Source organism: Sus scrofa, chromosome X (assembly GCF_054392235.1).
Source record: "Sus scrofa isolate SSC_HxYL_T2T_F1_AM1 chromosome X, Sscrofa_HxYL_maternal_Yorkshire_Landrace_v2.0, whole genome shotgun sequence".
NCBI classification, from domain to species: domain Eukaryota; kingdom Metazoa; phylum Chordata; class Mammalia; order Artiodactyla; family Suidae; genus Sus; species Sus scrofa.
In genome coordinates this window covers 93,724,384-93,739,218 of record NC_139401.1, presented here as the reverse complement: position 1 = coordinate 93,739,218, position 14,835 = coordinate 93,724,384, and the positions used below count along the sequence as shown (strand labels likewise).

General features: G+C 41.0%; 1 protein-coding gene across 4 annotated transcripts; it reads right to left on the bottom strand.

Moving 5' to 3' along the window:
• Positions 1–242: 242 nt before the first annotated feature.
• Positions 243–13,369, bottom strand: LOC100622504 (melanoma antigen preferentially expressed in tumors-like). 4 transcript variants are annotated; one of them, XM_085008328.1, is made up of 6 exons: positions 13,211–13,350; positions 12,909–12,948; positions 11,999–12,113; positions 4,150–4,449; positions 3,077–3,679; positions 243–2,257 (listed from the first exon to the last, which is right to left on the bottom strand). In XM_085008328.1, the coding sequence occupies exons 4-6, from the start codon at positions 4,443–4,445 to the stop codon at positions 1,747–1,749; spliced, it is 1,410 nt and encodes a 469-aa protein (XP_084864454.1). In that variant the 5' UTR covers positions 4,446–4,449; positions 11,999–12,113; positions 12,909–12,948; positions 13,211–13,350; the 3' UTR covers positions 243–1,746. The 4 variants fall into 4 exon arrangements, with proteins under 4 accessions (XP_084864454.1, XP_084864455.1, XP_084864456.1 ...); XM_085008329.1 differs by having other exon boundaries at positions 4,150–4,452; positions 13,211–13,318; XM_085008330.1 differs by lacking the exons at positions 11,999–12,113; positions 12,909–12,948 and having other exon boundaries at positions 4,150–4,452; positions 13,211–13,369.
• Between the last annotated feature and the right edge of the window lie 1,466 nt (positions 13,370–14,835).

The following is a 14,835-nucleotide window of genomic DNA, read 5'->3' as shown; positions in this document are numbered from 1 at the left end:
ATTACTAATTTTGAAACTGTTTCTCTAAGTCTCTGAAATTCAGTGTATCATTTTGCATGTAAGCAATAAAAATAATAATTTAAAAAAATTTCCTACTGAGTCTTTGAAATGGATTTATCATACCAACATATTAATCATATAATTGTCATTAATTACTTTTATGCTCTTTCTCTTAAGAAGGATGTGTATATATATGTATGACGGGGTCAGTCTGCTGTACAGAAGAAACTGGCACAACATTGTAAATGAACTATACTTTAATAAAAAAATAAAAAATGAAATGCAATCTGTATTCATCTCAACAAGGAAACACTACATACAAACTACTAATTATTATTCTTTTTTTTTTTGGTTACCAAATCATTGACATTTTCTGTTACCATTTCAACATGTAAACAATAGGAATAATCTATGCATTAAGTTTGCATTATGTTTTCTCAATAAGTCTTTGAAATAAAATGCTTTATCACTTTGACATGTGAACATATAAACAGATAATTATTTTAACATGTTTCTTACAAAGCCTTTGACATACAACGTCATCATTTCAACATGTAATGATATAACACAACTAAATTTACATTCCTTTATCTTTACCGTCTTTGTTATACAGCATGTTATCATTGTAATATGCGAATAATACAGGTAAATTATCAGTTAGCTCTCTCTTACTAACCCTTGGATACACAGTGTGCATTTAACACTTAGGGTGCATCGCATTTGAGAGTAGTCAAATTTCTAGAGCTTGGGAGCCGCATATGGTTAGAATGGAGCATACGCAACAGTGAAAGGTCAGGTGAGTGTGGAAGGGCAGACGGAACGAATACATAATGGAATACTGTGTACTATGGAGGAGATGCCTATGGTACATTAAAAGAGAGCAAGAGCAGAATAAACCTAGACATAACAGAAAACCCATCTGAGGAGGTAACATTTAAGCCATGAACCCAGGGCTGCACAGGTGTCTAACAACATAAAGAGGCAAATAGGGTATGAGCAAACTATGTCAGGCAAAATGCAGAAAAAAGCCTGGTTTATGGGGGGATAAATAATTTCCCAAATGCTCTGAGAAAGAGTGGAGAAACTGATAAATCATGGGAACATGAGAGCAAGGACTCTTTCTTAGAAAATAGAACAGTACCTAAATCACAACAGATACTTGGTGAACATCTGTGGCATAAGGAATAACTGAGCCAGGGGCCTGTTACTGAAATCAGGCAGTAACACGCTGGTGAAGACACCAGTAGGTAGTGGGCACAGTCTGCTTGTTGCCTATTACTTGAATATAGTTTCTCATAAGCAACCTGAGGCCCAAAGAAATACAAGCAGTTTTCAGATCACTAGTCAGTAAAATTATTGGTTTCAACTGTTACCACATCTAGGGAGAGTTTCGATTGATGTGACTTGTGTCAAGTGCCCATCAATGGACCAAAGGCTGAGGACAAGGAAATGATGTACCACAACTCGGTTAGCTTAATGTGGTTAGTAACTTGAGCACTGTAGTTAGTAACTAGAAGATGTAGAAGACAGTGGGCAAGAGAGCAAGAAGACCTTTCAAGTTCCTCTCTTCAATTTTTAACGTTCCTCTTTTGGAGAGGTCGGTTACATATCCAATATTCCTAACCTTGGTTTCCCAGAACAGTCCAGCTTGAAAAATGTGTATCTACAAACAAGGGCTTCAGGCAAAGCAAGGGATGCTTTACTGGCCACACGTCTGTGTGGAAACAACTCCTTTTCCTGTGGAAATCACTCAGAACAAGTGGTCCAGTTCATGTCATCCCGATGGACCACCTGCAGCATCACCTTCAATTGGGCCTGAACCTCAGCAAGTTTCTGTCGGTCCAAACTGTCTTGAAAATTCCATTCGTCATAGCAATGGACAGGAACAGGGTAAATCACATGCTTCAGGTTCGTCAGGGTTGTCAAGTGCTGCAGAAGGCTCTGGAGCACAGACATTGTAATGGGGTTGAAGGCAAAGCTAAGGACACGGAGGTGGGAACAATGGCTCAGGGCTGGGAGGACAGCAGAGAGAATAGAATCAGTTATCACACAATTATTGATCTCCAAGTGTTGCAAGGTGCCTGAGACCTTCTCCAGCAGAATCTGAAAGGGCTCGGAAACTTCTGGGATCTGGTTGTTACTGAGATTCAATACCCTCAGGTGGGTGGCCTGAGAGCTCTGGGACAGAACCGTGAAATCTCTAAGAGAAAGGCCACAGAAAGATAGATACAATGTATCCAACTGTCCTGGCAGGACTCTATTGAGAGAAAAAAGAAAGGTTATTTCAGAAAAATGAGGGCAATGGGTCCTGAATCATAGGTTCCTAAGGCTCTAAAATAAACAGCTGTGTCCAGATTTTGCAACAGTAGTTAACAGTTGTGGACTGGGATCAGACTTTATAGATTTGTGGCCCTGAGAAAGTGACTTTTCCACTCTGAGATGCAGGCTTGTAATCTTGAAAATGTGTACAACAGTAATGAATCTATAGGGTTGCGCAAAAGATTAAGTGAAAACATTGTATGCACTTGGTAGATAGGACATAAAGAGTGTTGGATCTGGTTCACTTCTTGGCGAGGATGGGCCTGGGAAAGCAGCCATAGGAGGGTTTCCTTTGACTGGCTCCCAGAGGACAAGCTCTCCAATCAGGGTCTGTGCCATGGAGAAAACACAGGAGCAAAACAATCTGGCGGTGTTAACTTATTCTGGCCCGGGTGTGGGCCTGTGCCTTCATGCTACAGCTTAATGGTTCTCCATCTGAATGCCTCCCCTTCCTCTCTAGAGAGCTGTAACATCCAATAGGAGAAGGACTGAGTCTTTTCCACCAATAGGTGTATAGACTTCTTAGAGTGTCTGCCCATGGTTACTGAATCAAGGAATGAATGAGTCAGCACAGCTTCCTTTCCTAACCTTGTCTTCTCCTCACCATAAGGAATCTCTCTCCCTGGGCTACTTTCAAACTCCCAGCAGTGTCCATGCAGAGGGAGAAAGAGAAAGAGGTTACAAGGAGCTTAGGAATACCCAAGCATGGAATCCTCGGTCTTAGCAATGAGAACCCCAATCCTCCCCACCCCCTCACCTGAGCAGTTTGTGCAGCTGATCTGTAAGGCAGAAGAAAGACAAGCTGAGCTCCTGGAGGTTGTCCAGCCTCCTAAGCCAGATGAGGAAAGATCTGAAGTTTCTTCTCCTATAAGTTTTAAAGGGAACATTGGATAGACTAAGGCTGTTTAGGTGGATCATCTGAGCCAAAAGTGTGATGACTTCACTCAAATAAGCCTGATTCACTTCTAGGTGATCAATGCACCCCAAATCCAGAAACTGTAGGATTCTTCTAAGGGCAGACATTTTATTGATTTGCAAATCTCTGCAGCAGAGGTGCAAGGACCCACAGCTCTGCTGAACTTTTCTACAAAGAAAGGAGTGGAACCGCTGTGTTCTCATGACGCTATTGAGGGATATGTCCACTAGCAATTCCATGGGTTCCTGAGCTGACTGAGGCTGAGACTCTGAATTACCAATCCCAAGGCACCTGACCCTATGCTTAGCTTCTTCGGTTTTAAGGATAGAGTCCTGAGAGTAAATGCATGACTGAAAACAGAAAGGGAATGTGGTCCTGATCTCAGAGCACGTTGTCTCACAGTCCGGGTCATGCCTTAAATCCAGGATCCTCAGTTTTGGCCCCCTGTAAGGAAAGGAGGAGACATAACACATGATGGGGTACTGATTTCAATATTGCCCAGCAAAGTCAATGATGGGAATTCAGGGACAGAACACTTTAACCCCTAGTTTTCACTTCATAACCATTCACCAAGACATGCTTTCCACACAAATTCGCATCTTTCAATTTTCTCCCCATACCTCCTTCAACTCTGGTCTTTCCCTGTCTGAATGCCCGTGTCCTCCTCCTGTGTAATCATCTCATGGGGAATATCCATCCATTGTGTCCTTAACCACCTCTAGCCTATACACAACTCTTTAAGACACTGAAATCCCAAAGGTGACCACAAGTGTTGGACCAATATAGCTCTGCAGAGAGCTGCACCACTCACCACTGGCTACTTTTGTAGAGATGTTAGGTATTCCCCTGTCCCAGGCTTCAGCATACTGTACCCTCCTGAGCACTCACTATGTCTCCAGTGTTCACAGTCTTACCGAGAAGAGGACTTCTGGGCAGGAAGGATCTGCAGACCATCGACCATGGCTTCCAAGTTGTCATAGTATTTCTCTTGTGCATTCAGTCGCCCAATATGGAGACAGCGAAAAGGCCAAACCCCCACAATTGCCTTTAGTATCTTCTTATGCCCACCCAAGAAGGCAGCATTGAACAATGGAACAAAGAGGTCTCTTGGGATTTCGCCCAGGGCGTGGATAGCTGCAAGCTCATTGCTCAGCAGACTCTTTGCAGCAGTTTCCAGGAGTGTGGCTGTGGTGTGTCGATCCATCTTCATAAACCTGCTTCAGAGGGAAGGATATTTAGAAATTCTGAGAAGCCATCTATGGTCTCTTATTTGCTTCCAAGGAGAGCTATGGACAAAATATGGATTGAAAATGTATACGGTGGATTGTATGGCCACCTCAAGTGACCTCTACCATGGGAAGAGAATGAAAATAGACTTGCATGTGTAGTTAATACACATGTATACGCACACACACATTTACATAAGATAAAATGCCATTAAATATCAGAGGTAAGTTAGCATAAGACAATATTAACCACCTAGCTTCCATCTTCCCAAAATTTCTCTCAAAAGGATACAAACCAATAAGGGAAATGTAGATCTGCACAAAAGTCACAGCCTCATCATTACTTTAAAATGGAGACTGCCAATAGCTCAAAATAATTGTGAGCAAAAGAGAGACAGCATCAAATCCCAGCACAAGATTTGTCACACTCCCATTGCAAGGCTTTCTGGCAAGCAAAAAGACAGACCAAGGAAAACTGCAAGAGCTATAGAAGAAGGAAAACAGTGAAGGCCTTAAAGTTGATTGAAAGCTACAGCAGAATATCTCAGCACAGAGTAATTCTAAAAAGACCAAAAAGATGTCCTAGAATGTGAGAGATCAGACTAGAGGGAAGGGACTCCAAAATCTGAGCTTTGGAAGGGACAAGGGAGGATTTAGAAGTGCTGTCCTTCAAAGATACATCTTTTAGGGAAGAATAAAGCAAAGCGGAAGAGAGAAGCATCTGCCGGCAACTGGATAATGATGGGGAAAAGAAACAAAAGGGGGAAAATAAGGATCTTGTAAGACATAAGAGAACCACCAAATCAGAACACTCACGACTTCTCCCTCCATCAACAAAACAAACAAAATAAATAAAGAGATTGTGATGCCAGGGAAAACATCACTAAAAAAAATCTAATGGTGAATATTTTACCTATGATACCAAAAGCAAGGTGGAGGAAGATGAGAAGACTAATGAACAAAAGTTTTGTGTTGTCAAACAATAGAAATTGCGCAACTAAAAATGAGAGAAGTGTGAGGAGTAGAAGAAAATAGAACAAACTTTTTATCATAATGCAGTAGGTGAGTGGTATCTAATACTGGGGGGAAATGCATGGACTAGACAGTAAAGTGTGAAGAAAACGGGTGTTTCAGGATGATATATAGTAAACATGACCAAATATATGTCTTAATGATAAAAGCCAAAACTCAGAACGAAGATACAAATCTTAGGAATATTTATGTACCAAATAACACGTTTATATAGCAAAAAAGCAAGGAGACTTAGGTAAAGGAAATAGCAAGGAACAGTTACATTAGGAGATTTACCACACCAAACTTACAAGACTGATCAAGTGGCATTAAAAAAAAGAAGTGGGATACAGACAATCTAAACAAAATGATTTGACAGAAAGCTGATGAGTAAGACAAAATATAATATAGAGATAGATATTGAGAATAGAGAGTATGTTCCTGTCAAAACTGGGATGCTAATTATCTCGCAGAGGCATCATTCATTTCTACAAAGTGGAAATATTACAAACAGTCCTCTTTAATCCAAATGCAACAAAAGTTGAAAATGGAAAGGCCTTTCCAGCTGAAAAAAATGTTAAGGCTTCTGTTTTAAAATGTTGAGTTAGGAGTTCTCTTATGGTGCAATGGGTTAAGGATCCAGCATTGTCACTGGAGCAGCTTGGGTTGCTCCTGTGGCACCAGTTCCATCCCCGGCCCAGGAACTTCCATATGCCCTGAGTGCAGCCCAAAAACATGTTTTAAAGAGGAGATACAAACTGAAGTTATAAAGAAATCTTTTAAAAGAATGGCCATGCAAAACTATGTATCAGTATCTATGGGATCCATGGAGAGCAGTGATCAGAGACAAATTCACAGCACTAAACACTTTCATGAGTAAAAATGAAAGAATGAAGATAACTGAATTAAAGGATGGCCTCAAAAAAACTAAACAACAGCAGGAGTTCCCATCATGGCTCAGTGGTTGACAAATCTGACTAGGAACCATTAGGTTGCGGGTTCAATCCCTGGCCTCGCTCAGTGGGCTAAGGATCCATTGCCATGAGCTGTGGTGCAGGTCACAGACACAGCTGGGATCCTTTGTTGCTGTGGCTCTGGTGTAGGCAGGTGGCTACAGCTCCGATTAGACCCCTAGCCTGGGAACCTCCATATGCCTCGGTGTGATCCTAAAAAAAGACCAAAAAAAAAAAGAAGGCAAAAACTAAACAATAACAAAAACCTACACAAAAACAAAACAACTAAATAAATGGAGAGATAAAAGCAGAAATGAATGTGATATAAAATAGAAAAACAAAGCAAAATCCTGGTTTTCAAAACAGACAAGCCACTAGCTTGCTTGATAAAGGAAGAAAAGGACAAATCACAGATAGATAAGATAATAAGTGACAAAGGAGAATTAATCATTGAAACAGAAACAGTAAGAGATTACTCTGCCAACCTTTATGCAAGTAAACTTGAACATCTACATGAAACAGGTAACCTCCTGGAGAAATACAGATTCCCAAAATTCTGAATCTACTGTTAGAAAGCTTAAATTAGCTCACTTTTATAGAAGAAATGAAGAAAGTTATTAAGGAATTACCCTCAAGAAGGACCTTGCTCAGATAGTTTTACAGGCGAATTCTAGTAAACCATCAAATATTATACAGTACCAAAGGTTGAGGAGTTACGGAAGAACATTAGAAAGGAAGAAAACTTCCCTAACTTCTTTTAGGGAAGCAAGTAGGATGCTAATAGCTAACACGTAGATACCAAACTACTAAACAGAATATTAGCAAACATCCAACAATACATCTAGCAACCAACATACTGTGATCAAGCGGCTTTTATGCCATTAATACAAGGTTGGTTCTATACTAGGAATTCCATCGATAGCACTCACCATAGTGATATAATTAAGGACAAATATCATATGACTATCACCATAGATGCCAAGCAAACCTTTGGGAAACTTCAACACCATCCATGTTTAAAAAAGAAAAAGCTCAAGAAAAGAGGGACCAGAGACGCTTTCTTAACATGATAAAAGATACACAATTTATTCCTAATGCCAGTAGTTTTTCAGTGGGAGACTACTAGGGGTTTTCCACTAAGGTCAGGAACAAGAAAAGTATGCCCACTTTATCATTCCTATTCAGTCTTCAACTACAAGGATTAGTCAGTTGACTAAAGAAATCAATTAGATTTATAAGAATGAGTAACAAGAAGTAAAGCCACCTCTATGTGCAGATGATAGTACAGTATACCTGAAAAGCCCTGTAGAAACAATGACAAATTCAGCAAAACAATAAGAGAAATCAGCAAGATAGTGGGATATAGACTTACATACAAAAATCAATAGTGTTTGTGTCTACAAATGTCATATGCTATCACTTATATGTGGAATCTTAAAAAAAGCATACAATGAACTTCTTTGCAGAACAGATACTGACTCAGAGACTTTGAAAAAACATGGTTACCAAAGGAGACAGACTGCAGGGGTGAGGAGGAAGGGAGGGATGGGCTTGGGGTCTGGGATGGAAATGCTGTAAAACTGGGTTGTGAGGATGGTTGTACAACTATAAGCATAATAAAACGCATTGAGTTAACAAATAGTGTTTGTGTCCACACACACACACACACACACACACACCCACACACACACACACACCCACCTGGGGGACACACTGGTAAGGAAAGTCCCATATTACAATAGCTACAACAAAGATTAAATGCAGAGAAATGAACGGAATGAGAGCATCTATAGAAGGAAAATTTTCAGACACTCCTGAACGACATAAAAGAAAACGTGCATAAGTAGAAAGACATTCAATGTCCTTGGATAAGAGTAACTCAAAATTAAAAACATGCCAATTCTCCCTAGACTCATGTATAAATTTAACGAAATCAAAAATCTCAGTAAACATTTTTATGGAGTCAGACAAATGGATAAAAAAATTAACATCTTTAAAAACACATGCAAGAACAGCCAGGATATAAGTGAAAAAGAAAACCTGTGTGTGGCGAGTAGTGATACCAGAAATTAAAGCACACTATAAATAAAGGCTCTGAATTACAGCATTATGGTACCGGTACATGAACAGACAAATAGCCCAGTGGTATAGAATAGAAAACCCAGAATTACACCGATTATATGTGGAAATTTTAATATATGATAAAAGGGCATGTAAAAACATTGGGGCAAAGTTGAACATTGAATAAATGATGCTGGAACAACTGAGACATTAGGAAAGAAAATCAGTGTAGATCCATATCACACACCGTTCACGGAAATAAACTGGCGATGGGTTAGGAATCTAAACATGAAAAATGAAACCGTAACAAAGACTTAAAGAAAATATGGCAGAACTCGTCTTTCACCTCGATGTAGAGAAAGGCTTTCTAACTGTGGCTCAAACTTCCAGAGGCAATGAAAGAAAAGAATGATCAACCTGACTACACAAAAATGTCTTTAAAGGGATGGCAAATACATTATAAATAAATCAAAAGGCAACTGACAAACTGGGATAAAGTATTTGCCACATACCCCATAGACATACGAATACTCCCCCAAGTATATATAAAATTCAGAAGTATTGAGGGACAAAGGACTCACATGTCTATAAAAAATGAGCAGAAAGTTTGAACAGATAATTCACAAAAATATATGAAACAGTCCTCAAAATATAATGAGCCAAACTTCCAGACGAGCAGACAAATGCATACTAAAACCACACTGAAATATCATTTCTCATCTACCGCACAGAGGTCAGTGGCAAAGGTCCCAAAGGCAGGGCAACGAGTCCTTGTTAGCGAGGCCGTGATGCAACCATCACCCTTATAAGCTGCTAGTGGGAATGAAAACCAGTACAACCCTTCCAGAGAGAAATTTGGAAGTACCTAACAAAACTATATATGCACTTAACTTTTGGCCCAACAACCCAACTGATGGGAATATAACTTGAAGATATATTTCCACCAATACAAAAATACTTATGGACAAGATTATTCACAGTAGTATTGTCTGTAATTGCAAAATGTTGAAAGCAACGTAAATGCCCCTACATAAAGGAGTCATCCAATGCCAGTGACACAGCCATTCAAAGGAGTCCAATGCAGCCGTAAAAAAGGGCGATGAAGCTTTCTATGAAATAAGGAGTTATTTTTTGGAAAGCTGTTAAGTGAAAAAGGAAAGGCGCAAAGGAGCATTATAAAATGCTGCCCTTCATTTAGCAGACAAGGGAATATAAGAGAGCATATAAATATCAATTCATTTGTGCAAAATAAATACAGGAAAGGTGAAACCAGAAACTAAAGAGACTAGTTAATCTACAGAGGGAGCAAGCAAAAGAAATGGGGAATGGGAAGGGGGTAGAAGGGATGGGGAAAGAGGGACATTCGAACAGATGTTTTTGTGTTGCTCTGACTCTTTGAATCACAGTAATATTTCACATACCTCAAAATTAAATAAACGACATAACTAGGATGGGTGTGTGTGTGGGGAGTGAAAACTCAAATACAAACACCCAAAAATTAAACTAACTAACGAATACCTTAACCACACTGAAGAGGTGAGGAAGAAAACAGCTGAGATAAGAAACTTGGGAAAATACTACTTTGATTACATGCTCTGAAGCTTAAGACATAAAGCATCATACACAAAGACAAGCTCTTCGATCTGTTTCTAGCAAGGGTATTGGGTGGCATTTCTGCAACTACTTCATGGACACATCAGGAAGACACAAATAAGGAAATACAGATAATGAGAGCCAGGTCAGGGGAAGAAATGACAAGGCTAGAATGGATTAAAAGGAGAAGCATCAGTATGAGTTCCTGGCTTTTAGTATCTATACGTGTAGGTAGGTAGAGAAATACAGAGTTATTTGTAAGCATTAGGATTTACAACAATAAATATATTTCCTACATTTGTAGAAGAAGAGGGAGCACCTATCAGCAATGAAACCCCAGTAGCAATGAACACACACTGAGATATCGGTTTGTAGGTGTCATTCTTCAAGAAAAGGAACCAGGGCTCCTTGCAGAAGGGGTTGGATTTCATGGCCGTGATGGGGGAAAAAAAAAAAAAAACCATGATGAACTTGAACACCTTACAATGCCAGCAAGGAAGTATACAAAAAAGGATTGGGTCATTTTGAAAGAACATAGAACCAACCATAAAGAGCTCCCAATCATCAAAGCTGGAACAATTCAAGTAACTAAATAATGATATAATTTAATAAGTCATGGTATAACATAGTTCTTCATGAGTCACTACTGACATAATTTGAATAAATTATTTGACTCAAAAACTTGGAATACATTTTAGGAAATAAGTTTTATAAATAATTTCAAAATTCTTAAATAAATAAATGGAGGAAAACCGTTCTTCAGCATTCCAAAGAATAAATGTAGTAGGAAAAGGGAAATAGAAAGTCACCATAAAGTAATTAATTGTTATAGGCAACATCCACAGATGGATTCTAAAAGGAATGAATAAAAGTCTGAGAAGAAATGGAGTTCCTACTGTGGCTCAGCGGGTTAAGGACCCAAAACAGCCTCTGAGATAATGCAGGTTCCATCCCCGGCCTCGCTCAGTGGGTTAAGGATCCACTGTTGCTGCAAGCTGCAGCATAGGTCAAAGAGGTGGTTCAGATCTGGTCTTGCTGTGGCTGTGGTGCAGGCCACAGCTGCAGCTTCCATTTGACCTCTGGCCCAGGAACTTCCATATGCTGCAAGTGCGGCTGTGAGAAAAAAAAAAAAAAATTCCAAGAAGTAGGATATTTTCCTACTCTTCAAGCATTTCCAACACAAAATATATATTACTTAAAAATGGGGAAAATGGTACCACTACAAGGAAGCAACGTAGCTGTCACTAACTTAGTCAAGTGATGAAGATGAATATCATCATTAATGCAACCTATGGACATCATGTACCCCTGACATGATGCTCAGAAAAAGTCATAGAACCACTTTGGCAGTGTTGTGGTTTAAGGCCTAGAATTAAGGCACAATAACACCCATGCTTTGATCTCCTGGGGAAAACCTAGAGGGCCTCGTATGGACTAACCACAAGTTCCCCTCCCTTTGTGCTCCCAGTCTTATCATGGGAACTAAGCAGTGCGTGCTTGCCCAGTTCACCACCTGCCCAAAGAATTATTCAAACAAGCCGATCACATCCTCTTATGTGAACCAAGGGCTACCTCGTGCTCTTGTTACTACACACTGCCCCCACCCCCGCCCCAGCCCCTGCTTGTTCACTCTTTCCCAGAGCATGAGTCCTGTGAGGCTCTACCTGGTGAGCAGTGTCCTTCTTCCCCAGGCTGTGGGTAAACCTTACTAATGAGCAGCTGTGGACAGCATCTGCCCAGTGTCAGGTGTCCTGTGTTCAGCCCCCACCCCCACAACTCTAGAGGGCAAATCTCTCCATCATAAAAGGGGCGAAGGGGAGGAGAATAAAACAGGCATTCTTGCCAAAAACGTGTAACTTTCAGTCTACTCACAAGAAAACATCAGACAAACCGAAATCGACAGACACGCTTTAAAGTACCTGACCGGTATCTTCCAAAGTGTCAGGGTTGGGAAAAACCCAGAAAGTCTGTCAGCCTGGAGGAGACCAAGGAGAAATGATGGCCAAATGCAATGAGGTACCCGAAATGGGAATCCTGGAATTGAAAAAGGACATTACTGGGACAGATGGTGAAATTCAAATAAAGTATGTAGACTTGTTATTATACTGCAGCAATGTTAATTTCCTAGTTTTGATCATTTTTCTAAGGTCATAGAAGATGTTACCATCAGGGAAATACGGGTGAAGGGACCATTTCTACAAGCTTTCATTAAGTCTAAAACAATTGCAAAATGAAGGAAAAAAAAAATCAGTGGTTGAGAGTTCCTGTTGTGGCTCAGTGGTAACAAACCCGGCTAGTATCCATGAGGATGCGGGTACAATCCTTGGCCTCACTCAGTGCTTAAGGATCCGGTGTTGCCAGTGCACTGTGGTGTAGTCTGGCAGCTACATCTCCGATTCAACCTTTAGCCTGGCAACTTCCATACACTGCTAGTGCAGCCTTCAAAAGCAAAAAAAAAAAAAAAAAAAAAAAAAAAACAACAGAAAGGAAGAAAAAGAATCAGTGGTTAAAGGAATGTTTATTGTATACATGACACAGTAGTTTAGGAATAGATTCAACAACTGAAATAGGGGTAGGAGGATGGATAGGGAGTTGGAGGAACATTCATGCCACATCATCCATTAAAAAGTATTTCAAACTTTTTTAGACAGCCCATAATAAGAAATGCAAGTGCAGGCCTCTCCAAGATGTAGACGAATATTTATTTGCTCTTCAGATGAAAAAAGCATTTGTGCATATAAAAGAAATGGAACGCTATATAAATAGAAATATATATAGCTTTCAATACTTACAATTTAAAGTCTGGGATATACACAATTCAATACTTACAATTTAAAGTCTTGGATAGCAAAAGGAACCACAAACGAAACTAAGATGCAAAGGAGAAATATGACTTGTTTAAGAAGAAAAAGGCTGATGGAGGGATTTTAAAACGCGAGCACAAAAGGATTAGCCACAGAACGGAGGCGAACCCACGTAAGGACCGGGCGAGCACAGAGGGTGGACAGGAGAGAGGACCGTCGAGCAATCCAGTGGACTGCCTTCCTTCCTAGCCCATAAGCCTTGACCCTGGAAATTTCAGGCCGCCAACAGAATCGTATTTTACAGAAAAAAATGCTGATGTAACTTACCTGAACTGGAAGAAGGGTCGGAAGAACCCTGAGCGGTCCAAGACCCCAGTAGTGGGATCCAGCGCAGTGCGATCGATCGCACGGGTATGGAGACTCCGTGTTGGCGGTGCCTGGCGTTCTAACGGTTCCCTCTCAAAGTTAAAGTTTCAGGAGGAGGACTTGGATTGGCGCAGCTCAGGTCAGATGACCCCCCTATCCATCAATCATCTCTTAGTGGGAGGCGGGGCCAGATTCCAGACCCGCCCAGAGGACCCGAGTCCACAGGGGATTCTGGGTGAGAGGGTTAAGCTCATGCGCACCCCCACTGGCCTGGGTCTCCTTGGGTGGAAGGCCAGGCGTGATGCCGCTCCCTGTGGCCTGGGCGCTCCTTGGCCAGGGTCTCTGCCAGGCCGGCCCTCCAACCCACAGAGCTAAGGTCGAGGTTTATGGGCTCCGCAGCAGGGGGTGTGAGTTTCAATACCAGTGGCCACTGGATGACGAAAAGCCTTCAGACTTTAGTGTCCCCAGGGCTCTGCTCTGTTGAACAAGGGGTCAGCCCCCTCCTCCCCCCCAAAGACAGGAAGAATGTGTTCTGACCTCTGCAGTCAAGCCAGCATAGCATTTACCTTGACATTTGACAAAAGCAGTAGAACGGAGAAAACGTCCACCTGCTAATAACCGTCCAGTGCATTGCAAGGACACTTAATATAGCTCTTTCCTATGCTGTCCCTGACTCTGATTCCACTTTTTTCCTGTTTCCTTTTCCCTTCCACGTTATTTACCACCTTTGGGAATACAATATATTCTAGTCAATTTTTAAACGGTCCGCCTCCCTCAGAGGAAAAATGTTAATGACAGGAGGGCAGGAATCTTGGTTTATTTCTTCCTTAACATATCCCAAGGCCTGATAGTATTGCCTGATTCAATGGATACTCGAATCTTTTTCAAAGGAATTTCTCTCCAGCCACACTGGCCCCTCTTTGGTCCTCTAACACTGACTCGCCCAGCATGTTCCCATCCATTATGTATTTTCCTGTAGCAGCCTGCGCCCAGATATCCCTATAGCCACCTTCCTTACTAAAGTCACCTCTCTGATCACCTTATCAGACAACTCTTACTTTACTTCATGACATCTAGCATGTGATCATAGCTTTTGTGAGGTTTCATGGGGTTTTGGTGGTTTTTTTTTTTTTCCTTGAGTTTTGTTTTTTCTCTGTTTTCTTTCTTCAACATTTCTTTCTTACACTCTAATTGCACATAAAGGGGTAGACCGGCCAGGACTGTGTTAATTTTTGTAGTACTGTGTCATCTTTCAGTAGATTGGGGTAATGGCATTGTCGACTAAAAAAATTACACAACCTGAAAGTTGAGAGTTGCATTTTATTGGGGGGTGAAATTAGCACTTAAACAAACCCAGGAGACAGCATCTCAGGTAGCCCTGAGAAACAGCTCCAAGGTGGTGAGGGAGGAGCTAGAATATAAAGGGGTTTTTGCAACAAAGGACAGGGAGCAGGAACAAAAGAGGCCTGGGCTGAAATCATTCCTCTGATATGCACATCCGCTATCAGGGCCAGTATCCTGAGTTTTCACAGCCTGTAGGACTCACCAGCTCTTACCCTAGGAGGTGACCGCATTCACAGATGCCC